The sequence below is a fragment of the Lissotriton helveticus genome, chromosome 6 (assembly GCF_964261635.1).
Source record: "Lissotriton helveticus chromosome 6, aLisHel1.1, whole genome shotgun sequence".
Taxonomy (NCBI): domain Eukaryota; kingdom Metazoa; phylum Chordata; class Amphibia; order Caudata; family Salamandridae; genus Lissotriton; species Lissotriton helveticus.
Genome location: NC_136067.1, coordinates 1,382,554,080 through 1,382,581,184, shown reverse-complemented (window position 1 = coordinate 1,382,581,184; position 27,105 = coordinate 1,382,554,080). Strand labels below are relative to the sequence as shown.

The 27,105-nt window shown below is 45.7% G+C and overlaps 1 protein-coding gene across 3 annotated transcripts in view; it reads left to right on the top strand.

The window, feature by feature from the left end:
- The window catches only part of AMD1 (adenosylmethionine decarboxylase 1), a 137,608-nt gene that overhangs the window by 77,759 nt on the left and 32,744 nt on the right, over positions 1 to 27,105 (top strand). For all 3 annotated transcript variants that reach the window (XM_078649162.1, XM_078649164.1, XM_078649163.1), the window contains 2 exons: positions 4,006 to 4,048; positions 8,139 to 8,283. In XM_078649162.1, coding sequence (XP_078505288.1) covers positions 4,006 to 4,048; positions 8,139 to 8,283 — 188 coding nt within the window. The remainder of the gene's footprint in view (positions 1 to 4,005; positions 4,049 to 8,138; positions 8,284 to 27,105) is intronic.

The following is a 27,105-nucleotide window of genomic DNA, read 5'->3' as shown; positions in this document are numbered from 1 at the left end:
AGAGATCAGACACCCGGACTCAGCTCAACATAGCGATCTGGCTCCTGCGCTCAGTTTGGTTACCTCAACCTTCCCCCAGAATGTATGAATGTTATCAAAGAAGCTAGACACCCCACCACTAGAGCATGTTACGCTGCTAAGTGGAAAAGGTTTGTCATACTGCCAGAACAACCAAATTAATCCTTTAGACGTGTCTATTCAACACATCATCGGATATTTATTGCACCTTCAAAAGTGTAACTTAGCCTACACGTCTATCAGGTTACACCTTGGGGCCATTGCGGCATACTTGCAAAATAGGCAACATCTGTCTCTTTTTAGAGTGCCAGCTAGTAAAGCGTTCATGGAAGGACTCAAAAGAATAATTCCTCCCAAAACACCACCTGCACCAGTGCGGAATCTAAATGTGGTTCTCACAAGGTTAATGGGACCTCCCTTTGAACATTACATAAATGTGAATTGCAATTTCTAACCTGGAAAGTAGCTTTCCTAGTAGCCATTACGTCTCTCAGAAGGGTTAGTGAACTACAAGCATTTACCATTCAGGAACCCTTTCTGCAAATGCATCATAAAGTGGTTCTTCGTACTAATCCAAAATTCCTTCCAAAAGTCATTTCCCCTTTTCATCTAAATCAATCTGAGCTGCCCGTATTTTTCTCGCGGCCTCAAACAGTCGCAGAAAGAGCTCTACACACTTTAAATGTCAAGAGAGCATTACTGTACTACATTGAAAGGACACAAACTTTTCGTAAGGCAAAACAACTTTTTGTGTCTTTCTCACCGCCACATTAAGGCAATCCCATTTCAAAGTCAGGGATCGCTAGGTGGATTGTTAAATGTATACAAATGTTATCAAAAAGCCAAACGCACATTAACAATCCCACCAAAAGCCCATTCTACCAGGAAGATAGGGGCTTCAATGGCATTCTTAGGGAACATTCCCCTAGATGACATATGCAAAGCAGCTACATGGTCTACACTGCACACATTCACAAAGCATTACTGTGTAGATTTGCAAACTAAACCAGCCACTGTGGGCCAGGCTGTACTAAAAACTGTTTCAAACAGCTGCAACCGATATTGGTGGTCACCCCTAGGTGTGGCAACTGCTATGTAATCTATGCATAGTGTGCAATCTGCAGCTCGTATGCCTCGAAAGGAAAATGCTACTTACCAGTATGCATCTGTTCTTGGCATGTAGAGCTGCAGAGTTGCACACGCCCACCCGCCTCCCCTGCTACCTTCATCTGTTCCAGTATTATCTTAATTAGAACATTTCACATGGACATCACTATCTTATAAAGCTCCATCGCTTCCCTAATGGCGAAAAACAATCTGGGGATGGAGCCGATGACCATGCGCAGTATCATCCGAAGGAGGAGTCCCCTATCCCGTGACTTCCAAAGACTTTTCTACAACAAAACAAACTGCAAACATCCGGGTCCAACACTAGGTGGCAATCTATGCATAGTGTGCAACTCTACATGCCAAGAACAGATGCATACTGGTAAGTAGCATTTTCCTTATCAACCTGGGCATCTTTGTAGGTGAAGTCAGTGTTTCAGTCATACTGTTCAGAACCGGGACATAGTAAGGTGTCATGTGCCAGGTGGGTGGTGCGTTCACGAGACAAGTTCTTATTCAAAAAAAGCATTGGAAAAGGACAACCATGATGATGCTACTCAAATGAATGTTAAAAAGGCACGCCCACAGCATTTATTCATAATGGTTACTTTCTAGAGATGTCTTTAATACTGTTCTTAGTGATTTCAATGTTTGTATATGTACTGTATATGCAGCTCAAATTAAATCAGTTTGAGGAAAAAAGACCGGACCTTTAACGTAACCAGTAACAAGAAGTCTAGTGACTCCTGTATCAAGTACTCAATGCGTTCAGTCTTAAAATCTGTGTATGTGCCATTGAAGTGAACAGTCCCATGGTATCCAGGGGACAAGATGCATCTGCATGGTGTCAGTGTACAGACAGCACAGAGAATCTATTGTAATTGTATTTATATAGCTGACAAGACGTTGAGGTGCTTTTCGGCAAGTAGATCGGTACGCCTGGACCCAAAGGATTAGTTGTGCATTAGTATAGGGAAAAATAAGTTAATTTCAGCGGTGGGCATGTGAGTCTGTTAGCTTGATTGAATAGAATAAAGGAAGATGGAGGAAGGAAGAGTCAAGATAGTGTTATTTGGGAGATCATATTAGTTGGATGAGGTTTGGAGTAAAAAACTGATGGGGGGGGGGGAAGAGCTTTAAATTGGTTATTAGGAAGATCAGTCGTAAAAAAAAGTCTGGGATGTCCAGAGGGATACAGAAAGGAAGAGTCTAGGATGTATTTTGGAGATTACAGTAAAGTGAGTGTTGGGTCAAGGAGGGCTAGAGGGAAGAATCTAGAACGGGTTATATGGGAGTACATACTAGAATACGATTTGGTATGCATCAGAGTGGAGGATATATAGGTATAGAATCAGACAGTGCATTGAAAGGAGTTTTGTTCTTTCTACAGTAAGAGTAAAGTAATAAAATATATTGCTGCATAACTACATAGAAAGGGTTTATATTTGTATAAAGAATAAGATACATTGTATTGCATAAAGGTCCATCCATATGTGCAAGTATGGATAGCTAGAAATTCCGAATCCATATATGCAAGTATGGATAGCTAGAAATTCCGAATATTTCAATAGTGAAGCACTTATAGATTAAGATCATATTTCCATTTTGATAGATAAAACAGACCCATAAGCGTCTAAAAAAGTAAATTATATGAAAACACTGCAGGGACCTGTATGTTGAACATAAAATGTATAAATATTTTTTAACCAGACTAATATATATTTGTTAAGCGGACCTAAACAATATCTATATTTTCAAACCATTAATATACATTTGTGTACAAAGAAATGCACATATCTGAATATATATAATCAAATTATTCATATTTACATGCACAGGCATATGCTGTAAATTTGTGTGGTGGTCAGAAACAGCCAGCTCTTGAGTAGTCTTCTGAAGATGGATGGTCTTCTGTGGCTTTTATGTTGGGGGGGTAATGAAGTCCATAGTTTGATGCTTGAACAGAGAAAGATGTTCCACCAATGTTTTTTTTCTTGTATGTGGGGTTTTTAGGCAAGGTGCCAATCTTGTGCGGAGGTTCCTTTTGTTTTATGTATTTGGTGGTTATTCCTGACAATACGCTGTACTGTTCCATGTATTGCTGTTAGTGATACAAAGCACCTCGAATGTGGGTTTTTTGGAAACCTCTAACCAATGTAGAGGGCCCTCAAGGCTGCTGAGATGCGGGCTTGTAGCTTTACATGAAGGAGTAGTCTTGCAACAGAGTTATGAATTTGTTGTACTTTTCATAGTGGATAAAGATGATCCGTGGTAGAGGCCATTGCCGTATCAAGTTTATCCAGTACAAGAGATAGTTGCCAGGAATTTCCACTGCTGAAGTAACGAGTTTTCCAGCAATTATTTCATATATTGACACGTGACTCTTCGCTAACTCCCAGTCTAAAGTTTGCAGCATTAACTTCCTCTGTTCACTCTTACGCTCTTATGTGAGCTTAAGGGGCTGTAGAATACATTCACCTCATTGGTTGAAGTTTCTTATAATTCTAGCGATTCCTAGCCTAATAAAGAATGATTCAAGCATGTAAAAATCTGTAGAAGAACCCCCAAGGCTGAAGAACTGCAGTTAAAGGTAGGTAACAAATATTTCTATTGCCCTTGGAACAAGACACTGCAAATATTACACTTTAGAATTATCCACTTAGTGTGATCTCAGTTAAATCTTCCTGTGATTCTTATTTAGTGGATAAATCAGAAGTTTAGGTTGTAAAGGTACCTTTGTTAGCTTGTAGCTATATCAGTGTATGCACAGTCACAATTAACCTACTTGGAAAGATTACTGCTCTTCAAATTGGTGTACATAAAAATCCCTTTAATCACATCAGTTTAAAAGTTTGTTTGTAATCTGATCTTTTTCCACAGATGGAGCTGCGTATTGCATGGGACGTATGAATTCTGACTGCTGGTAAGTTTTTGTTAATCCAGATTCAGTATGTTTCTTTTGATTTCTTCTATATGGTCATAACCGAATTTCTTACATTTGTTAGCAGTGTAATATTTTTCTTAAATACTCGTTAGGATCGTGTCCATAAATAGCAAAAAATGTTCATTATAGAAAAATGATTTATGGTTTTACCACCAACATTTACACTGTAATATTGATCGACCAAATCGAATATTTCTGATTCTCACAAAAGACTAAGACTGGAAACAAACTTAAAATGTGTGGGAACTATTGCTTTTCTGTAACATTGTTTAATATACATATATCGTTGCTCCAAACATACACCAGCCTGCTGCACTCACGAGCGGGTGCTCTCCGGGGCGGGGGTGTGCCCGCCGAACAAATTCCTGCTACTACAATCTTATCACTTGTTACTGTGAATCAGAACAGCACTCACAGGGGGGTATAAAGCCAACAATCCTTTATTTGGCAAACCAGCACGGACAAGACGCGTTTCGGCGATGAGCCTTTGTCAATTGTGAATTTGGCAATTGACAAAGGCTCATTGCCGAAACGCGTCTTGTCCGTGCTGGTTTGCCAAATAAAGGATTGTTGGCTTTATACCCCCCTGTGAGTGCTGTTCTGATTCACAGTAACATGTGATAAGATTGTAGTAGCAGGAATATATATATATATATTTATAATTCAAGAACAACACCGCACTCTTCTTCGGATGATTAAAGCAGATTTAATTCAGTTCAGTAAAACTTCCTCCACCTGAGGTGGAGGAAGTTTTACTGAACTGAATTAAATCTGCTTTAATCATCCGAAGAAGAGTGCGGTGTTCTTGATTATTATAAATAATTTACGAGCCTTGTCCTTGACTCGTCACCTGCACCAGCTGGCTGGCCGCTCCTTCTCCAACAAGGGACGTTTGCTTTTGAAAATATATATATATATATATATATATATATATATATATATATATATATATATATATATATATATATATATATATATATATATATATATATATACACATACAGAGAAAGGCCCCTCCAGATGAAAGGACCGAAGGACACAGCGGGGGTACCAGGTAACCTTTTATTTTCGCGCAGGTTAGGGCATAATGCATTTCGGCGTCTTGCCTTCCTCAGATGCCATTGCTGCATGGGATTACTTCAGCTCCCTCTCTCAAAATTACGGAGTTCCAAGAATAGTTGGAGTGTTTCCGGCCTCGCCTTAAGTAGTTGCAGCTGTTGTTCAATGTTGGATGAACTCGATCTTCCAGCATGCAATGCAGCTGCAGTCCAAAAAGCGGAGTAGCGCTTCAGTGCGCCCTGTGAGGCCAGAGGGGGAGAAGGCTGTGTTTGTGCCACCAAAGTCCCAAAGTTTAAAATGCAAAGGGTTACCTCCGGTCCCCTATGCCTCAACCCCCTGAGCAGTTCCAGACCGGACCGGGCCGTGACGAAGAGATACAGTGATCCAGCGTCCCCGTGACTTCACGGACTGCGAGTAGCAGCAGCTGTTGTCCGACGTGCTCCTGAGGTTGGCCAGCAAACTACCAATATATATATATATATATCCTCACACGTCGGTTCCTGGTTTCCCAGCCCTTCGAGCGCTCAATGTGGGTGCGTTTCCCTACGGCGGAACCTCGCCGTTCCATATGTCAAACACCTCCGAGTTAACGAAAGTAATGGGCGCACTCGTGCTGTCTCTCCACAATGTTTTTATTATATTATTTCAGCATGGAAACAAAATTAAATGATCAACGCGTTTCAGTGCTGCTGGCCGATCGTGAGCAAGGTGCCAGCAGCACTGAAACGCGTTGATCATTTATTTTTGTTTCCATGCTGAAATAATATAATAAAAACATTGTGGAGAGACAGCACGAGTGCGCCCATTACTTTCGTTAACTCGGAGGTGTTTGACATATATATATATATATATATATATATATATATATATATATATATATATATATATATATATATATATATATATATAATATATATACTGCTTGGTCGGTTGCGCTGGATGTGTCGGCGCTCTATGGAGGTGGTGCCCCGTAAAACAGCAGAGCATCTCCGTAAACGTTACTTTCGTAAAGAATTGGGTCGCACTCACAGGTGGATTACGATTCCTTTATTAGAATTTCATGGTTAGTTCAAAACCAAATGCTTGTGAATGTCCCAACGCATTTCGGACTTGCAGAGAGACCTTGTTCACAGGTATGTGATCATCGGCCTTAGTGCATTATGCATATTCATTTCCTGTCATTACTGCTAGACATGAGAAATGCAGTGTTGGTGCCAACTGTGCAATTTGTGTTCAGAGCTTTATAACGATCCAGTTGATTAAAAATAAAATTGGTATGATTTCTCTATTGATGTAGTAAGATCAATATTGTAATTTATTTTAATTCCTGTACTAGTACATAATACCATATACCTTTAAAAGGTAAAATCATAAACTTTACAGTTAATACCTGCTAGTTGGTCAGTTATTACATCTTTATGGACAATGAAAAATTATAATTCCAAATCCACATGGGGCATTTTTCATTGCAGTACATCCATTAATTTCTGATACCAGATTGTCCAATTCATAATTCACGTGTGCACATATTGTTATGATACAAAATTAAATGGGTCAAATTTTGGAACTCTCCACATAAATACCCTCTAGTATGAATTAATGTTACTCTGATTTTTCTGGCGCTTAATTTTGTTTCAGAAGCTAATGGTGACAGAATACAACTGTTACTACGCTGATAATTATACAGAATAGTATCTGCATTAATAATAGTGCACACTGAAACATCGATTTGGAAGTTTTTTTCGAACACTAAGCTTTGCTTTTCCATCCGATTTTGCTAAAAATCTGTTTTTGCAAAGTTTGATCTTCATTGATAGTCATAATCACCTAAATAGTCCTGCGCCTATAGAGCTCTCAAACACTTTATAGATGTGAAACGGTAAAACTGTATAAGTAGGAATAATGGGGTCCCCATAATAGGAATGGTATTCATTCTTTCAGTCATAGCTGCCTACTGTCTCAATGGACACATTTTCTTGAAAAAAATTAAGCGTGGTAATATTTCATTGCTATTTTATATCCCATTAGCTATCAAACTCCACAGTGGGACTTAAATCTTGTAGCCTCCCTTTGGCTCCGGCCTTTTTAACCAGTTTTATTAGACATTGGTTTCCAGATTGATTTGCATTGAGAGGTGTGGCGCCGCGGCCAGGGCGACTGACGCTGGAATCTGGGGATCAGGGTTCGATCCCCGGCTCCGGCGGCAGGTTAGCCCAGCACCATGTGACTCTGGGCAATAGCTCGCTTAATCTTCCCGACGGCCCCCAGCGCCTAGAGACCCTCACGGGTGATTGTGCGCTTTACAAATGTGGATTATTATTTCTGGTTGCAGTCGCCTCTCACTGACCGGTTAACAAAGTTAAGAAAGGCTTTATTGCCCATCATAAAGAGAATGTACTTTTCCAGGCAGTCCTCTTTAATCCGATTTTAATGGTATCCCACCTTAGCCAAGGAATGTTCCGGTTTTCAGCAAAGACCGTGTTTCCTAGTCGATAGCTGCAAACCCATCACTTTTATTTCCTGCTTCTTGCAGTGCAGCCGGCAGAGAAAAGGCAGCATCACAGATTTTTCAGGGATGCTTACAGACTTTGAGTTCCAGAGTAACTTGCTACTCGCTACAAAGCCTCGCCATAGAAATAGAATTGCAAAAAAATTACAATCAATGTAAATCTTTCTAGGGCGAACATGAGTATCTAAAATTTGGGGTCTGCAAAATTCATTGCTTCATTTTAATGTATAAATGATCTAAACAAGTGATGGTCATACCCAAGGAATGTTTGGAATGGGGTCCTTTACCTAACTATTACCAAGATAATTAGGTGCTGTTGCTATTAAGTTTATATGGTTTATGCAGCCGATTTCAGTATTTCTCGCGTAAACTTGGCTGCTCCTTTTGAGCAAAATATTTTTCAAAGCATTGTCCAAAGTGAGATCATGCAAACTCCAAGTTCAGCTCATTTTGTTTGTTGCGGTTTTACTCTTCCTAATACTCTAAAACTTTCATTAACAGGTACTTGTACACTCTGGACAACTGTGAGAGTCTGGTATTCAGTCAGCCAGATCAGACGCTGGAAATTCTGATGAGTGAGCTTGACCCTGAAATTATGGACCAGTTCTACATGAAAGACGGTGTTACCGCAAATGATGTCACTCGTGTAAGGAATCCATTTTTGTCGTTTACATACATTGCCTTTCGGATGGAAATACTTCAGTAAAATTCCCGCTTTATGCTTACCATCTTGTTTGTTTACTAGACTGCATGGCAGACTAAATTGCATGGCAGGTTTCCTCTGGTTCAGTCTGCTTATTTGCTTATCTTGGAGAGAAGGATAGCCTCTAGGACATTGCAGAGGCACTGTGCTAAACTATCCTTAATTGTAAATGCATAAAAATGTGAATTGCACAACGTTTGTTTCGGATGTCACAACTTCAAGTAACAATTGTGCTCACCACATGCTGGAAACGCAAGCACAAGTCATCTGTGACTGAACTAATGTGCTGATGTGCCAATGTAATGTGTGCAATTTTAGCCACTTGGTGGTTTTCTTAAATGAAGTGATGAGAGCCGTTTCTTAGAAAGCTCATACAAGAAAAACCACTCCAAGCCCTGCAGCCCAGTGCATGCAATGTGTACCTGGCCTGTCATTGTCCTTTAGATATTGCGGTTTTTGTATGAGGTGATTCTGGTCTCCCAACCAGTCAGGAAGTGAAACAGTTTGGTCTACTTTCAAATAAAAGCATGCGGTCTCAGCTCGGTCCTACAACCCTATTTTGAACACGATTCATAATCCAATGCTTGCTGCATTAATGACCAACCAGTATATTGTGTACGCAGACCTTTTAAAGACTATCTCATCATGTATTTTTCACACTGGAAGTTAATCAGTTTTTCCTGTTTACTCGAGCATTGGAACTTTCATGGATTCACATGCTTGATTCATTCCTCTTCGAGATGGGAGCCCCCGGTACCTTATAAAAGTAATGTCACAATAGACATAGAACATAGAGGCCCAAGGCCCCTGTTTAGCAACATATCTTTATCCTTCATAAAAAAAGGACACTGCCTACGCCTATTCAGCGACCTCGGACTAGCTCAACCCAGACAAGTCCATCCTTCAACCTAAACGGTGAATAATATTCCTAGGGGCTATACTGGACACTGAGGTCAACAAGGTATATCGAGCTGTCTGGGCAACAAAAGTTGCTCTCTGGCTCTATACCAAAAAGGTCACTTTCAGTCGCCTCAGCAAGTCTCCCTAGATATGATGTACTCTTGCGTCTGCCTTGTACCGCACTGCCTTCATATGAGTTCGCTTCAGGAAGCCCTGGATGCTCAATGGGCTTAGGCGACAGGAGCGTTCTAAGACATTATTCAGGTCACACCTATTTGGCTCGAGTCGCTCCACTTGTGTACCCAACCAGCAAATCTTTCTGCAGGTCTCCTGTTTCTTCCCCAGCCATCTCCATTGGTGATTACAACCGATATCTCGCTGGATGGGTGGGGAACTTAATCCAGGACCTCAAGTTCAGAGGCAGATGGCATCCTTCGCATCACAGCCTGCAAATCAGTCTGCTCGAACTAATACTAGTGTACCTCATTACTCCAGTATTGGAACTTTCATAGATTCCCATAGCTTGTATCATTCCCCGTCAGAATGGGAGTCTCTGTTAACACCTTCAGTGCGGTGCGAATTCTCGCGCTGTGCTGAAGGTTCTAAAACTGGCGTGGCCATGACTGAACGGTTCCGTCATAAGCACAGCCCAACCGGCGCTCGTGACAGAACCGTTCCGTCACAAGCATCGAAGGGGTTAATAAAAAGTAACCTAGCAGTAGGTACAAAAGAGAAAGAAAAGGCCAGGCCTCATCTCGTAGCATGTTCACCTCTTTGTAAAAGAGACCAAACTAATGCAACAACCAATCAGATTAGCCTCACCCCTTGGAACCTTCCTTAGAGAGCCTCAGATTTTCTACAGCATGTTGTGCTAAGGGAGTCTCTACTGAACTCCACTCGGATTTCTCTTCAACTTTGGATTTAATCTGTTTTTCTCTACAGTTCTCTTCAGGATGTCAGACAAGAAGAAAGCTTTGTTTAAAGCCTGTGCCACTTGTTCTAAGAAGAGGCTTTGTCGAGGACCAGCATGAGGACTGCATTTATTGCTTGTACACGGACCACAAGGCCACTGACTGGAAAATCTGTCGGACCTTCTCTTCCAAGACCCTGAGACTGCGATGGACGTCTACTGACCTGGTTGCAGCAGCTGAAGTCGCGAAAGGAAGATTACTAATATCTAGTGACAGTGATGATGCCTCCTCAGCAACATCTTCAAGGAGGGCTAGTAAGAGGGGTAGGTCTTCCCCTTCAACTTCGGCTGACCCCCCTGCGAAGGCCTTACAAAAGACCTCTGATACGTCTGACAGGCCCACTCCCAAAAAATCTCCTCACCGAGGTGTGAAAGGGAGGGACTAGTTCCTGAGGTACTTTTTACTCAGAAGGCGAGCCATGGTCCTGTTTTGCCTCCACCATCTGACAAGCCAAAGCTGTTAAAAAAAACAGCTTCTCTACCTCGAAGTAAAATCTGACCGGAAAATCTGTCCGTCGACGACATCCGGTACGTCTACGACTGCTTCCAAGATTCACCTGCCTTCGATTTCAGCTCAGTCGATGGACGCGCCGACAAGAGCTTCAACTACATCGTTGACGCTTCAGGTACCAGTTACAATGTTGTTGACGACTATTATATTGACCAGCAGCAATAACTGCCTCAAACTAGACCTCAAGAACAGTTGCAGCAGGGTATGGTGGCCATGCATTCTTCACTTATTAGTGATCTTCAAGTCATGGTGTTGAACTAGAAGAGATTTCATCACAGTCCTCTGAACAACAATCAATACAGGTGCCTCATCTGCCACCTCCTGGTTATACTAAAGGGGTTCTGCCCACATCACCCTCCCATACCGGAGCAGGGGTCATCAAAAAGATGAAAAAGTAGAAAAACGGTATTAATGGATAAATTTCACATTTAATGTTATGACCCAAGAAAAAATTGAATTATCTTGTTCTTTACAACTTAATGTAAACAAATCTTACTAATCATAATTTATAAGGACATATAAACGTATCACAAGAACAAGTGGCACATAAAATTAATCCAAAGAAAACCAAATCAAAAAACATCACAAAAAATCTCTAAATAATCCCACTATACACAATACATACATTCTTTACAATACATATATACACCATATATATACAACATATACAATATATATACAACAGCGTACCCTTAGAAAGATAATTGAAACCTTTCTCAAAATATATACACTCCCACTTATGAGTGATATAAATCTAAAAGGGAATCCTACTAGCGCCTGAGAAGAAAATTCTCACAAAACTAGTTTAATACAGGGCGCAAGAAGTTGAAACAAATACAAATAACGATGGAGGGACTCCTTCAACACGAGTGTCGACGCAGTCGCGTTCGCGTTTCCGCCAGTTGACTCTTTATGGCTTCATCAGGACAAGGGTACTAAAACGGTGTTACAAAAACACTAATTATATCACAAACAATGAACATGTGCAAAAAACCATCTCACCCTTCTGTGTTAATGCAGTGTCCGCCGTGCTCAGAGAACCTCAATCCATACAGAACGCATACAGAGCCAATAAAAAACTCTGCGGGGGCACATGCAAGAATGAAACTCCACAAACCCAGATTGGACCACAGTGTATAGAAAGCATATACCAGCAGTGAGTGAAGTAAATCAAAAAAGGATAAAAGTAAGTGAAAGGGATCCATCAAAAAACGCAAAGCAACTAAAATGTGTGTTCACGCACACCAGCATGCACAGGTCAAAGCGTACTACCAGTGCTACCATCCGACTAGGAGGGACATACCTTGCAGGAAAAATATCGATGAACAAGCCACTCCCACAGGGGGAGGGCAAGAGGAAGAAATCCTCTCAAACGAATGCCCGGGACCCTGCAGGGGAAATAACCACATTTGTATTCACTAAGCAGGGGGAGCCAAACCGGAAGAGAGATCAACTTTCCGCAAGTAACGTTTACAAATCAAACTCACACTCGTGTCAACATACCTTCAGGGCAATCACAAGCGTACAGTGTCCACTTATCCAAACAAATGGGGAGACAAACGCGTAGAAGGCTTTAAATGGCAAAAGAAAGCAGGGCGGCAAAATTACGCTCCTACAGCTCCTGGGGAGATAAGACATCTACACCACCGAGTCGCTGGTGAGAATCGCAACTAATACCCAACCGGATCTCATCAAGTCCATAATATCCGAAGGGCAAAGAACCCGGGACATACATACCTTAAAATGGAGTCGCACTAGCTCCCAAACCGGCATCAACAATCCACAGGCAGCAAACACCCAAGTTCGTCTGGCTCTCTCACGTAACTCCGAGGCTCATAAGGAGCGCGTTGACGTCACACGTCGGGCGTCCCTCGCCAACAACATAAACAACGGACACCCAAACGCCGTTACCAAACTGTCATCACTACTCTACTCCGGGCTAGGAATAGAAAAGCGACTGCCTCATGTAGAGGTACGGGCATCAATCACAAAACCATAGCCCTCAGATAGGTGCTTAGACACATAATAAACCGTCACATCCATCCGACCTGTCGTCCCAAACATCAAGGACGTAGTCCAAGCAACTTTCCCTTCGTGCACCGATGCACACAAACAAAATCAAATGAACCAAAATCACGAGCCCATGTTTTGCAGCGTGAATCTTTCTGGATTCACTATGCTGTGCATTATTCCGCGGTCTTGTGGTTGGGTCCGGATTCGTAGTCTTTTCTTTGTTTTTTTTTTTTTTTTTTTCTTCTTTGCCCAGGTGGGCGTCGGCGTCACACCCCCTTTGGGTGTATTTCCGGTGACGTCGGCATGCTTCCTGCGGAAGCTCCCACTCTTGGGCGCCATCTTCAGATTCTTTTTTTCCGCGGTCGGGTCTGGATCGTTCCCGTTTGGGCTCCAGACATTTTTGGAGAAAGAAGAAAGAAAATACAGAAAAGACGAGGAGAAGTCATCTGAAGACTCCAGGGGACTTCACCGACGAAAGACAAGCAAAGATAAGGCGTTTTCCATCCAGATCTTCGACGAACGTCGACGAACACGCGACCAGAGAGGCCCTGGACGCTCGAGGATGGACAACACGCCGTTCAAGTTCTGCCGGAACTGCCACCACAAGTACGCGCAGAAAGACCAGCACCCGGTATGCAACCTTTGCCTACCGGTGGACCACGAAAGCGGAGACTGCAACGCCTGTTCCGCCTTCACCCCGAAGACCCTTCGTGTGAGAGAGAGGCAGAGGGTAGCACACGCCACCCTGCAGGGGAAGGCCCCGACCCCGTCGCTCTACGAGCTGGGGATGTCCTCCGAGGAAGAAGACAACGCTGCCGCCGAAGACGACTGCTACACGGTCGTAGAGACCGATTACACGAAGACTTCTGACAAGGTAGGAGACTCTTCGGCCCCCAAGAACCCGAGAGACTCTGAGTCTCGAAAAATCGAGGGCAAGACCCCGAAAGCGCCGACGCCAAAAAAGGCGGCGTCCGCGACTACTCCCAGGCCCAGCGGATCCTCAGAGAAGGAGTCCCCGGCGCCGAGAGCTGCTGATCAGCAGAAGACGTCGAAAATCGTCCCCGAAAAGGATCGATCGACGAGGGAGAAAGACCGGAAACTGTCGACGACGACCAGAGACCCGATATCCGGTTCGACGTCGAAAACTTCGACTCCGAGAGGCACGGCGACGAGCCATCCGTCGAAGAGACCGGCGGAACCATCCGACGCGGAACACGCGGCCGAGATGGAAAAGAAAAGAAGGCGCCTCGAGGCAGAAATGGAGAACTTCATGCAGCGGAAAAAAGATTTCGACGCAAGGATGAAGGCCTTCACGATCCCTCAGAAGACCAAGCCACCAGTGCTGGAGGCGGTCGAGGAGGAAGAAGAGGAGGTCGCCGAAGTCACCGAGCAAGACCGGGACGTCGAGGTGTTCGACGACCAGGAGGAGTACGAGAATCCCCACGAGAGCTACAGCTATGGGGAGGAAGATGAGGGCAGGACAGACACAGAGTCGGCGCCCTATGACCTTCAGGATGTGGATTACATCGATGTCGAGACCGACAGCCCGGAGGAGGTGGTCGACACCTACCCCTCGAGGCCCTCGCCGCCGGACGACATCGGGGCCTACAACGCGGTGATACAATCTGCCGCAGCAGCTTTCAAGCTCAAGCTCGACGAAGAGAAGCAGAAAGCAGACTTTCTTCTGGAAACATTGCTCCCAACACAAACGAGGAGCCAGTTCCTCCCGATGCTCGAGAGCGTCTTGGCTCAGGGGAAGGAAGCTTTCACAGAGCCCGCAACATGCAAGGCAGTGACTCCCAGAACTGAGAAGAAGTACAAGCATGCCGCAAAGGACCCGGCCTACATTCAGGGCACGGTCTCCGCAGACTCCATTATCACGGCCACAGCAAGGAGGAGGGCTAACGTACCCACTACCTCGGGCCCGCCACCGGATAAAGAGAGCAAAAGGATGGATCTGGTGGGCAGAAGGATCGAACGGAATGCCGCGACCCACTGGCGCATGGCTAATTCCAACGCCCTGGTGAACAGACACATGTACCAAATCATGGAGGGACTGGGACAGTTGGTGAAGGACTTGCCCCAGGATGCCAAGCAGAAAGCCGAAAAGCTAATTGAAGAGGGGAAGAATGCTGCAAATTCTTGCCTTAAGACGGCTCTGGATGGGGCAGACACGGCCAGCAGGCTCATGATGATGGGCGTCACGGAAAGGAGACACGCCTGGCTCAGGATATCCGGTTTCAAACCGGAGGTGCAACACAGCATCCTGAACACCCCGTTCAACGGCAGTACGCTTTTCGGACAAACAGTTGATGAGCAACTCAGCCAACTTAAGAAGGATAACGAAACAGCAAGATCCATGGGAGCATTGCAGTTCAGAGGGAACAAGAGGGGCACCCCGTCACGGAGGCCCGGCGGAAGAGGCGGAAACCAGCCAGGTACTTCACACCAGGCTTTCCAGCAAACGCACCAGGCAGACTCGCAGGGTCAGCAGGGCCATCAGAAACAGCCCTGGCAGTACCAACAAAGAGGCCAGTCCTTTCGAGGGAGAAATGGACGAGGACAAAATAGAAGAGGGGGCCAGCAGCCCACCTCCAAGTGACTTCGAAAAAACCCGTGTGCCCACCCACAAAAAAGATCCCAGGGGGCAGCACGTACAGATGGGTCAAGACAAACTAGACACCCACGACCACAGGACACCAGTGGGAGGGAGATTAAGATTCCACCTCCAGGAGTGGAGAGGAATCACATCAGACAAATGGATCCTCAACATTATCCAATTCGGATACTGCATAGAGTTGGAGGCGAGGCCAACAAGCAGAAAACCAAGAAGAAAGCCGCTAGCAAGCAAGCAGCTGCAGTGCCTTCAGGAAGAAGCAAAAGAACTCCTGCGGAAGCAGGCCATAGAAAGGGTACCCTTCAAAGAAAGAAACACAGGAGTATACTCAACATACTTCCTGGTACCAAAAGTAGACGAGACAATGAGGCCCATTCTCGATTTACGGTTCGTGAACCGATTCATAAGAACGCAAAAATTCAAAATGACCTCCCTGCAAGAGGTGCTCCCACAATTGCAGATCGGGGACTTCATGGTCACAATAGACCTCAAAGACGCATACCTGCACATCCCAATGAACAGGAAGCACAAGCACATGCTCAGGTTCACCGTCGGAGAAAGCCACTACCAGTTCACGACACTGGCCTTCGGTCTAAAATCGGCACCAAGAGTTTTCACAAAGTGCCTCGCAGCAGTCGCGGCGCACCTAAGAAGGCAGGGGATACATGTATACCCTTACCTGGACGACTGGCTGGTGAAAGCAAACTCATACTAGAAATGCAAGCTGCACGCACATACAGTGACCAGCACGCTCATAAACCTGGGGTTCTCCATCCATTGGAAGAAATCATCAATGGAGCCGGAACAAGTGAAGATCTTCCTGGGAGCACAGATCAACACCTTACAGGGCAAGGTGTTCCCCAGCGAGAAGAGGGCGAGGGCGCTGGTGAAGGAAACTCGCCTCTACCGGAAGGGACAAGCTCGGACAGTGAGGACGGCGAGCAAGATCATGGGGATGATGGCATCATGCATCCACCTGGTACCGAATGTACGACTCCACATGAGACCCATTCAAGAATGGCTACAGGAGCAATGGTCACAAGCTACAGGCAGTTGGGAGGATCTAGTGGTTGTAACGCACGCAGTGCAGAAGGAGATGACATGGTGGACCATGGAGAACATAGCAAGGGGAAAGCCTCTAACGCCCCCAACGCCAACAGTGACCATCACCACAGACGCATCCCTGAAGGGATGGGGCGCTCACATGGAGGAGCTCAAGGTGAGGGGACTGTGGACACCGACGGATGCCACAAAGCACATCAATTACTTAGAATTGAAGACAATCTTCCTTGCACTGAAGGCCTTTCAAACAAGACTGTACAAGCACAAGGTATTGATACAAACAGACAACACCACTGCGATGTTCTACATCAACAAGCAGGGGGGCACACAGTCCGCACCGCTTTCAACGCTGGCGCAGGAGATATGGAGATGGGCCATCCCTCTCAAGATAGACCTGCTAGCCATACACCTACCAGGGAAGGACAACATACAAGCCGATTGGCTCAGCAGGCAGACATCGGCATCCCACGAGTGGGAGCTCAATGCTCAGGAGACAAGATACCTGTTCGACAGGTGGGGGACACCATCGGTGGACCTGTTTGCCACACGCCAGAATGCAAAATGCCAAAACTTCGCATCCAGGCAGCCCGAGGAGGGGACACTGGGGAATGCCCTATGGATAGATTGGTCAAGGACATTTGCCTACGCCTTTCCCCCGATACCACTGATGCACAGAGTACTGAGCAAATGCAGAGCGAGCAACATGACACTGATACTGGTCGCACCGCAGTGGGCGAGGCAGACCTGGTACTCGCAGATCATGGAGATGACACAGTGTGCACCCCACAGATTCAGCAGGAGGAAAGATCTACTGTCCATGCAGAACGGAGAGGTACTGCATCCAGAGCCAGAGAGCATGAGCCTAGTAGCGTGGCTCCTGAGGACATAGAGTTCGCACATTTGAGACTACCAGAAAGCACCCTGAGGGTACTTCGGGAGGCACGAAGGCCCAGCACTCGAAAGTGCTACGTTGCGAAATGGAAAAGATTCACAATATGGTGCAGACAGGAAAGACTCCACAATAAGATGAAGAGGGACTCCACAGTGCTAAGGTACCTGACGCACTTACTGGAGAAGAACCTTAGCTCATCCTCGTTAAGAGTTCACTTGGCAGCGATAGTAGCCTACACAAGGGGAGAAACGTGCAGGAGCTTCTTCACATCACAGGTGGTGAAGAGATTCCTAGAAGGAGCGAAAAGGATCGCACCACCCAAGCGGGTGCCGCCACCTGCATGGAACTTGAACACAGTCCTAACGGAACTCATGAAAGAGCCCTTTGAACCACTTCACAAGGCCTCCCTAAAGATGCTAACTATGAAAACAGCCTTCCTGGTTGCGATAACGTCCTTACGCAGAGTAAGCGAGCTTCAAGCGCTGACGCTACAAGAACCATACATACAAATACACAACGATAGAGTTGTGATGAGGACTGACCCACACTTCATGCCGAAGGTGGTATCCAATTTTCACATGAACCAGTCGATACAGATACCGAGTTTTTTCCAAAAACCCACAACCAGCGCAGAGAGAGCTCTGCACACCCTGGACGCCAGAAGGGCAGTCATGCACTACATTGAAAGGACAAAGGGGCACAGGAAAACGAAACAGTTTTTTGTGTCCTTCGCAAACAGCTTCATGGGCAAAGCAGTAACCAAAAGGACCATTGCACGATGGATCGCACAAACAATCCAACTCTGCCACAAACGGGCAGGACAGGAACTGGCTGAGGGGACGCGTGCCCACTCCACCAGGAAGAAGGGCGCTACAATAGCCTTCCTGGCTAACACACCCATAGAGGACATATGCCTGGCGGCAACATGGGCTTCGGTGCACACGTTCACGAAGCACTACTGTGTGGACATACAAATGAACAAGGAAGCTCAAGTGGGACAGAAGGTGCTACGGCACATATTCAACACCCAACGCTCATCTTCCACCCAGCCGCCACAGAGATGAGAAACCGCTACAAAATCTATGCACAGCATAGTGAATCCAGAAAGATTCACGCTGCAAAACGAATAGTTTTCTTACCTGTCGGTGTAGTTTTGCAGCTTGAAGATCTTTCTGGATTCACTAGCGAACCCACCCACCTCCGCCAGAAAGATGAGGCTGGAGAGAGAAGAGGTGGTTAACTAAAGAATAGACTTTGAAAAGTACAAAGCGGTAAATACAAACTAAGATGAACATTGCCATTACTTCGGAAACGAAAGAAACACGGAAAAAAAGAACCCGAAGATGGCGCCCAAGAGTGGGAGCTTCCGCAGGAAGCATGCCGACGTCACCGGAAATACACCCAAAGGGGGTGTGACGCCGACGCCCACCTGGGCAAAGAAGAAAAAAAAAAGAAAAAAAAACAAAGAAAAGACTACGAATCCGGACCCAACCACAAGACCGCGGAATAATGCACAGCATAGTGAATCCAGAAAGATCTTCAAGCTGCAAAACTACACCGACAGGTAAGAAAACTATTCGTTAGTCCCAGTGAAGGGGAGAATAGTATACAACCGCCACCTTGACAAACAGTGTAAAGAAAACATAAAGGTACCAATCCCCACACCCAAAATACTCCAATAGATGCACTGCAATATCACACTCTAAACCCACAAGTGGGCAACGAAATCCATCAAGGTTAAAAGGCAGAAAATACATCCGAGAATAAACATAACTATTACAAATCAAAAGAGAGAATTATATGCACAATATCATGAGGTCAATTACAGTACGAAATCCTCTGCCACCTCCAACTTATTATTCTGACATGGTAGCTCCTCAGCTACCTCAACCTCCGGAACCGGAGCCATCTGAACATCAAAATGTCGTCACAGTGCACGATGATTCATCAGATGACCAGAGCATCGAACAGGTCCCAAATCCAGATAAGGAATGGGACGACTAAGTTATCCCGGATCCTGCTTCACCATCACCAGATCCTATAGATTCTCCTTCAGCAGACATTGGAGGTATCCATAATCTGATGGAAAGGGCTTCCAAATGGTTTGATCTTCCCATTCGAATTGTACAATTGGAATGTTTCCTTTGATTTTAAGGAGCCTTGCAGAAAGACTGTCTAATCAATCTCGATTGTGGAACATATATGGAGTGAGGGGTTAAAGGTAATGCAGTCTCCAGCTACCGTCATTCCTGTTCTCCTGCGACTGGCAAACAAATACAAGGCTCCAGAGGATGGTCCTGCTTGCCTGGTTGGTCAACCGAAGCCGGACTCTGTCATCTCTCAAGCGGCCCAAAGGAGGTCAGAAAATTACATTGGTGCCCCTTACCACACCACCGGATAAGGAGGTATCCGTCTAGATAATGTGGGGAAAAGATTTTCCTCCATGTCCAGCCTCCTTGTAAGGGCTGCAAATGCATTAGCAATTTTGGGACGATATGATCGCCAAATGTGGTGCGACTTAGCTCCGTATATGGACCAGCTCCCAGATGGTTCTAAGACTGACGCAAAGAAGATCCTGGAGGAAGGGGAGCGGTCTTCAGAGATCGATTGCGCAATGGACATTGCCACCACTGCTTTCTGCTCTTATGCGGGTGCTGCTTTTCTTAGACGACCAGGCTGGCTTCGGGCCACCTGGATTCACCCGGAAGTTCAAAATAAAATCTTAGATCTGCCATTTAATGGGGGAAATGCATTTTGGAAAGCATGTGGATGACGCGCTGTAGGATATTAAGGACACAAACTGCAAGATCCCTTGGGACTTTGCAATACCGCAAACTACCTTTCCGTGGAGCAAGAGGGAAAGGATTTTCTACTTACAGAGGATACCAACAGCAGTGCTACTCTTATTCGCAGCAATCACAATTGTACTGATCCCAGTCCACTCAACGCCATGGCCAATCAGCGTCTCTCTCGCCAGCCTTCAAGAGGACAACAGGGGCATCAGGGGAGAGATTCCTTAAGTGCCAAGAGTGGCTTCCCGGCACGGTCTACTGTTCCTTCACCCCCTGTAACACCAGTGGGGGGCAGGATATCACAATTCCTCCACAGCTGGGAAATCGCATCGGATCGGTGGGTCCTCAATCATCTGGTTTGGCCACACGCTAAAGTTTCAACACCTTCCACCATCCAGAGCCCCTCGCGCCACCAAATCCAAACACCTACACCTTCTATGTCTAGAAGCTCACCAACTGCTTCTCAAAGGAGCGATAGAACTGGTACCTCTGTCCCAACGAGGCAAAGGATTCTAATCCCGGTTCTTCCTAGTTCGCAAGACAGTAGAAAAATGGCACCCAATCGTAGACCTGAGGGAGCTCAACACCTATGTCAAACTCTAGTTTCGGATGGTATCCCTTTAGGACATTTTGCGGCTTCTCAATCCAGGCGATTATATGGCCCCTCTGGATCTCGACGACGCATACTTCCATGTTCCTATCCACCCAGCCCACAGGAGGTTTCTACGCTTCACAGTAGCCAAGAGCCATTTTCAATTCTAGGTCCTGCCTTTCGGACTCCGCACTGCAGATATTCAGTGCTCTTATGCACGGACAATACCAACGATGCACTACATAAACAGGAAGGACTGATCTTGTCTACTGTCCCAGGAGGGACAGCTGATCTGGCAATGGTGCCCCAAACGCAAGGTACATTCAACAGCAGAGCATGTACCGGGGACGCTAAACACCATAGTGGACACCTCAAGCAGCCTCAAACTGCCTGCCACAAGTAAAAATTAGACTATCGCGTGCTGGATTTCATCTTTCTCCTGTGGGGCAAACCAAAGCTCAATCTCTTCACAACCTCCCTCAATGCCAAATGTCCTTTCTCCGCAAGTTGGCTACACCATAACTGTGGGGAATGCCTTTTCAATTGCATGGTATGGCATATTTGCCTACGCCTTTCTGCCAATTCCCCTCCTTCTGAAGATTCTCAGAAAGATGAAGGCAGAGCCCTGTCGGGTCATACTGATAGCCACTGCATGGCCATGCCAGTACTGGAACACAACTTCTCCTACTTGGGGTGCGACCTTCCATTAGACTCAAATCATTTCCCTCACTACTGGCAATGAGCCAGGGACAAGTTCTCCATCCAGATAACTAAAATTGTCAGCTTGGCTCCTGAGTTCCAAGAATTTGGCCATCTGAATATTCCCACATACTGCAGAATAATACTTGCTAAAGTAAGGGTGGACAGTACAAATAAAACCTATTCCTTAAAATGGAAGGGATTCTGTATTTGTTTATCTGCTGACATTCACCCCTTCACATCTTCTTCATGAGAGATCTTACCATACCTTTTGCACTTTGCACAATCTGGCCTAGCTTGCACCTCTACTAAGGTGCATCTTGCTGCCATGTCTTGTTTCCTAAGATCGTCCAACAAGCCATCTCTGTAGTCTGAAAGACTCCAACAGATCCTCAAAGGATTGTAGAGGGAGTTTAGTGTAGGCCACCACCTCCGGAGTAGCATCTTCATACAGTGTCAGGACAATTAATGAAGCCTCCTTTTGAACCAATACATAAAGAAGACATTAAATACCTCTCATGGAAGATGGTCCTCCTTCTGGCTCTCACCAATGCAAGTCGAGTAAGTGAAATTCAGGGTTTTACCACCCAAGAGCCATTTCTTCAGGTCAGAGAAGATAAGTGTTCGAGGCATGTGGGCTGCTGAATTCATCTGTGCATAGATCGCTGCCTAGTGTTGGGTCCGGATGATGACACATTGTTGTCCTGGAAGAGTCTTCGAAGTATCACGAGATAGGTGGCTCCTCCCCCGGACTACAGTGCGCATGGGCATCCTCTCCATCCTCAGATAGTTTTTTCCGTTCGGATGCATTTTCCTGTACTCCAAGTTCGGAATCGAAATAAACTTTCCTACAAGGCCAAAAGGCCTTCGGATTCATCGGTATTGTTTTCGATCGGTACCGAAAAACTTTCTTCACAATTTACTTGCACTCCGGTCGTCAAATCGGGCCGTTAGGCCTTCTCTACGCCACGTGGACCGACGGTCGATGGAACGAAGTCCATTCAAATATTGCCCGCAGTGCAACTCAAAGTTCCCGCATACAGATAAGCATCCTGTATGCAACAAATGTTTATCACCAGATCATAATGAAGACGATTGCCTAGCTTGTGCCCAGTTCCGGTCCAAAAAGATGATCCGGAATCGGCGGGTGGCGAGGCAAGAGATGCAGAGTTCGGCACCGGAACCCGAGAATATCTTCGAGGAAGAACTAGATGACGTCGAAGACTCAGATCAAGAAGAGGATCAAGACTCCGAGCAGGACTCTGAATATTATATCGACGGGGAAGAACAAATCGTCAAGGTCGAGGAATACGACCAAGACATCGTAGCTGTCGAAGACTCCGATGACAACGGGGGGCGAACCGTGAGTACACTGCCCCACACACACTAAACCAATATCAGAGACTCAGGTCGAGGCATCGCCAACAGGCCTTAGCCAAGATCTAAACACTGATTCTATAGCCCCGCACTACAGCCCGGCTAAGAATATACAAAGAGCCTTCTGAGACACGTAATCCAAGACCGGTTCAATCGAAACCGAAAGTCATCGACACAACAGTGTTCGGACCGAACGTCGTCAAACCGAAGGTGATAAAAACAAAGGGCGCCGAGCCGAAGGCCAGCGTTCCATATAAACCTTCGAAGCCAAGGGCCGTCTACTCGAACAAATCCAGTTCGACAGCCGAAAAGGGACAAAAGGTTGTCTATGAAGGCAAAAGGGCTACGCCCAAGGCGGTCGTCGAACCGAAAAAGAAAACTAAAGTAGACCAACCGAGAACGGTCGAGCCGAAGCCCATAGATCCGAAGAAGGGCATCGAGCCGAAGCCACAGGCTCCGAGGACACCTCTACAGCCAAACAAGTCAGGACACCCAATAAAGGTTATCGAACCAACAAAAATGGTCGATCCGAAAAAAGTGGTGCAACCTGTGAAATACGTCGGACCGACAACCTGTCGGACAGACACTGCCCATAAAGCCTCAAAAGCAGATCCAGGTACCGAAACCGGTCTAACCTAAAAAAGGTATCGAACCGAAGGTCAAACCTAAAACATCGGCGCCAAGGCAAAAGACTGTGGAAGAGATCATCCATCCAGACCCCTCTACAGAAGATCAATCTAAACTATACATTGACCCAAATACTGGGAAAGTAACTGTTTACAAAAGTAAGAAAAGACCAGTGCCTGCTGAAGACTTTTCTATTATTCCACTCAAAAAGAAAAGAGACTGTGCAACCTCTCCTATTCTTTTCGAGCCTATCTCTCCAGCTATGCCTACTACTCCATATGCACCATACTCACCTACACGCTCTGACTACAACCCAGATGTAGATCATGACAGATGTGGATTATGGATATCCACAAAACCCAGATGTAGACCCCAACTCACAGCCATGGGGGGGATGACCCAGACCCTGATGAGGCTCAACCCATTAGACACCTGCATACCCAGCTAAGCCATCACCTACAGAAGACACGGTAGCATTCAACTCATTAATAGATAGAGCAGCGCTCTACCATAATGTAGAAATGCATTCAGATCCTATAGAGGAAGATTTTCTTTTTGATACGCTTGCAACATCAGAAAAGTGTTAAAACACTTCCCATGTTAAAAGGGGTCCTAAAGCACGCAAATGACATATTCAAGACACTGCTAGGGCCTGTGTCATCAACCCTAGAATTGAGAAAAAGTATAGGGCTGCACCACTAGACCCTACTTATATCAGGGGACAACTGCCTCTAGACTCATTGGTCGTCTCCAACGCACGAAAGCCTGCTAATTCTCAAACTACTGGAGGCTCCTCCTCCTGATAAGGAGTCGAATATTTTAGAAGCATCAGGCAAGAGTAGCTGCTCAAGCAGCAAACTCATGGAGAATTGCCAATACTCGAGCCTTGTTGGCTAGATATGACAGAGCGCACTGACAGTTTAGAAGCACTTCTCCAACACTTACCTGAGCCTTTCAAAGAGCAGGCCGATGAACCTATACAGGAGGTAAAGTTCATTACCAATGCCTCCATTAAGTGTGCTCTAGACGTGGCAGACACAGCTGCCAGATCTATCAACACAAACGTACTGCTTAGGAGACACGCATGGCTTCGCATATCTGGATTTAAGTGAGGTCCAGGCCACAATTCTTAACCAGCCAATCAATCCAGATTTTTGGTTGGGTCCAGCAGTTGACTCAATTCTGGACAAAATGAAAAAGGACACAGACTGCAAAGTCAATGGGGGCTCTTCAGTCCCAACAACACAGGCTCCTTTTGTTGCTCCAACTACAGAGGAGGAGCGCGAGGTAACACATCGCAGCAATCCTCCACATACAAAAGTAATACGCAATCCACATACAATAAAAACACAAAGCGTGGTGGATACCGAGGAAATAATAACAAGGGCAGAGGTCGTGGAGGCAATGCCAATAGATCCTCCACTAATACCAAACAGTGACTTCTTGGCACTACCCCCAGACCATACAACACCGGTCGGGGGAAGACTACAACAGTTCCTACCATTCTGGCTAAACATCCAGTCCCATTCAAACATCAAGGAACAGGAGTATACTCGCTATACTTCCTCATTCCCAAAAAGGACGGGTCTCTCAGACCAATATTGGATCTCAGGCCCCTCAACCAGTACATTTTATCAGAGCATTTTCACATGCTCACTCTGCAACAAGTCTTACCACTGCTGCGGCAGGGAGACTTCCTAGCAACTCTAGACCTCAAAGACGCATACTTTCATATACCAATACACCCTGCTCACAGAAAGTATCTCAGGTTTACAATTCAAGGACAACACTACCAGTTCAAAGTTCTACCATTCGGTGTAACAGCTCCACGGGTGTTCACAAAATGCCTAGCGACAGTGGCGGCGCATCTCAGGAGACAACGCATTCATGTGTACCCATATCTGGACGATTGGCTAATACAAGCGCCATCGGCCCAGCAATGTGCCAACCACATGTCAAAGACCATTCATCTCCTGCACAGTCTAGGTTTCTCGCTGAACTACCCAAAGTCACACCTACAACCCTCCCACGTACAACAGTACCTGGGAGCGACAGTAGATACACTAGCAGCAAAGGCATATCCAAACACAGCACGGATCAGCGGAATGCAAACGTTAATCCAAAGGTTCAAACCACACCACTCATTGCCAGCTCGAGTGTTTATGCAACTAATAGGCATGATGGCCTTGTGCATATTCATAGTCCCTCATGCCAGACTACACATGCGTCCACTACAGGAGTGCCTAGCAAGGCAGTGGAACCAGGGTCAGGGACAATTAAAAGACCTAGCGTTGGTGACCAGTCGGGCATACAACTCTCTGCATTGGTGGAATCCACAAAACCTTTGCAAAGGACGACTGTTCCAGGAGCCTGTCCCACAAATAGTGATGACGGCGGACGCATCCCTGCTAGGCTGGGGAGCCCATGTCCTGCATTACAGTCCAGGGTCTATGGACTGTACAACAAAAGAAAATGCACATCAACCTACTAGAGTTGATGGCGGTCTTTCTAGCACTAAAAGCGTTCAAGAAACACTTATGCAACAAGACTGTGTTGATCCGGATGGACAACATGACAGCTATGTATTATATTCAAAAACCGGGAGGAACACATTCCCCACAGCTATCACATCTAGCTCAGAGTGTGTGGAAAGGGGCCATTCAGAGGAACATGTTTCTCATGGCAGAACACCTCCCAGGCAAGGACAATCAAATAGCCAAGCTGCTCAGCAGGCACAGTCAACAGATGCAGTATCTCCCCTAGCGGTGGTTGCCCATGCCAGCTGCAGCAGTCTGAAAAAGAGTTTTGAGAACAGCCTGTCCTACAGCAGCTTGCTGTTTGGGATGTACATCTACACAATAGTGTTTGGTAAATGTATGTATGGTTGACCATGTGGCTGCACTACAAATTTCGTGTAAAGGAATATTTCTTAGGAAAGCCATGGATGCCCCCAATGTGCTCCAACCATTCTTCTGGCAGCGGGGACAACCGGAGATAGATCTGTTTGCCACAAGCGAAAACGCAAAATGCCAGTACTTTGCCGCCAGGTTCCCACATCCGCAGTTGCAGGGCAATGCGATATGGATGAACTGGTCAGGCAAATTTGCGTACCTTTTTCCCCCCAACTCCATTAATACCGCTAGTGGCGCGCAAAATGCGTCAACATTCGCTGACACTAATCAGAGTTGCTCCCACATGGGCGAGGCAACCATGGTACACAACGTTCCTAGAACTGTCAGTGGTGCCTCATCAAAGACTGCAACTCACACCCAGTCTTCTAACTCAGAGCCATGGAGAAATCCAACACCCAGATCTGCAACAGATGAACCTGGCGATCTGGCTCCTGAAATCCTAGAGTTTGGATACCTGAACTTACCTCCAGGCTGCATGAATATTATCAAATTCAAAAAACTCACTACCAGGGCATGTTATGCAGCAAAGTGGAAAAGTTTTGTCATTTACTGCAGCAACAACATATAAACCCATTAGATGCTTCTACACAGAACATCATTTGCTATCTCTTGCACCTACAACGTTGCAATTTAGCCTACTCATCCATCAGGATACATTTGGCTGCGTTAGCAGCATATCTCCAAAACAGTTAACACCTTTCACTGTTTACAGTGACCGCAATTAAAGCATTCATGGAGGGACTTAAACGAGTTATTCCCCCAAAACATCCACCTTCACCAGTCTGGAATGGAAACATAGTT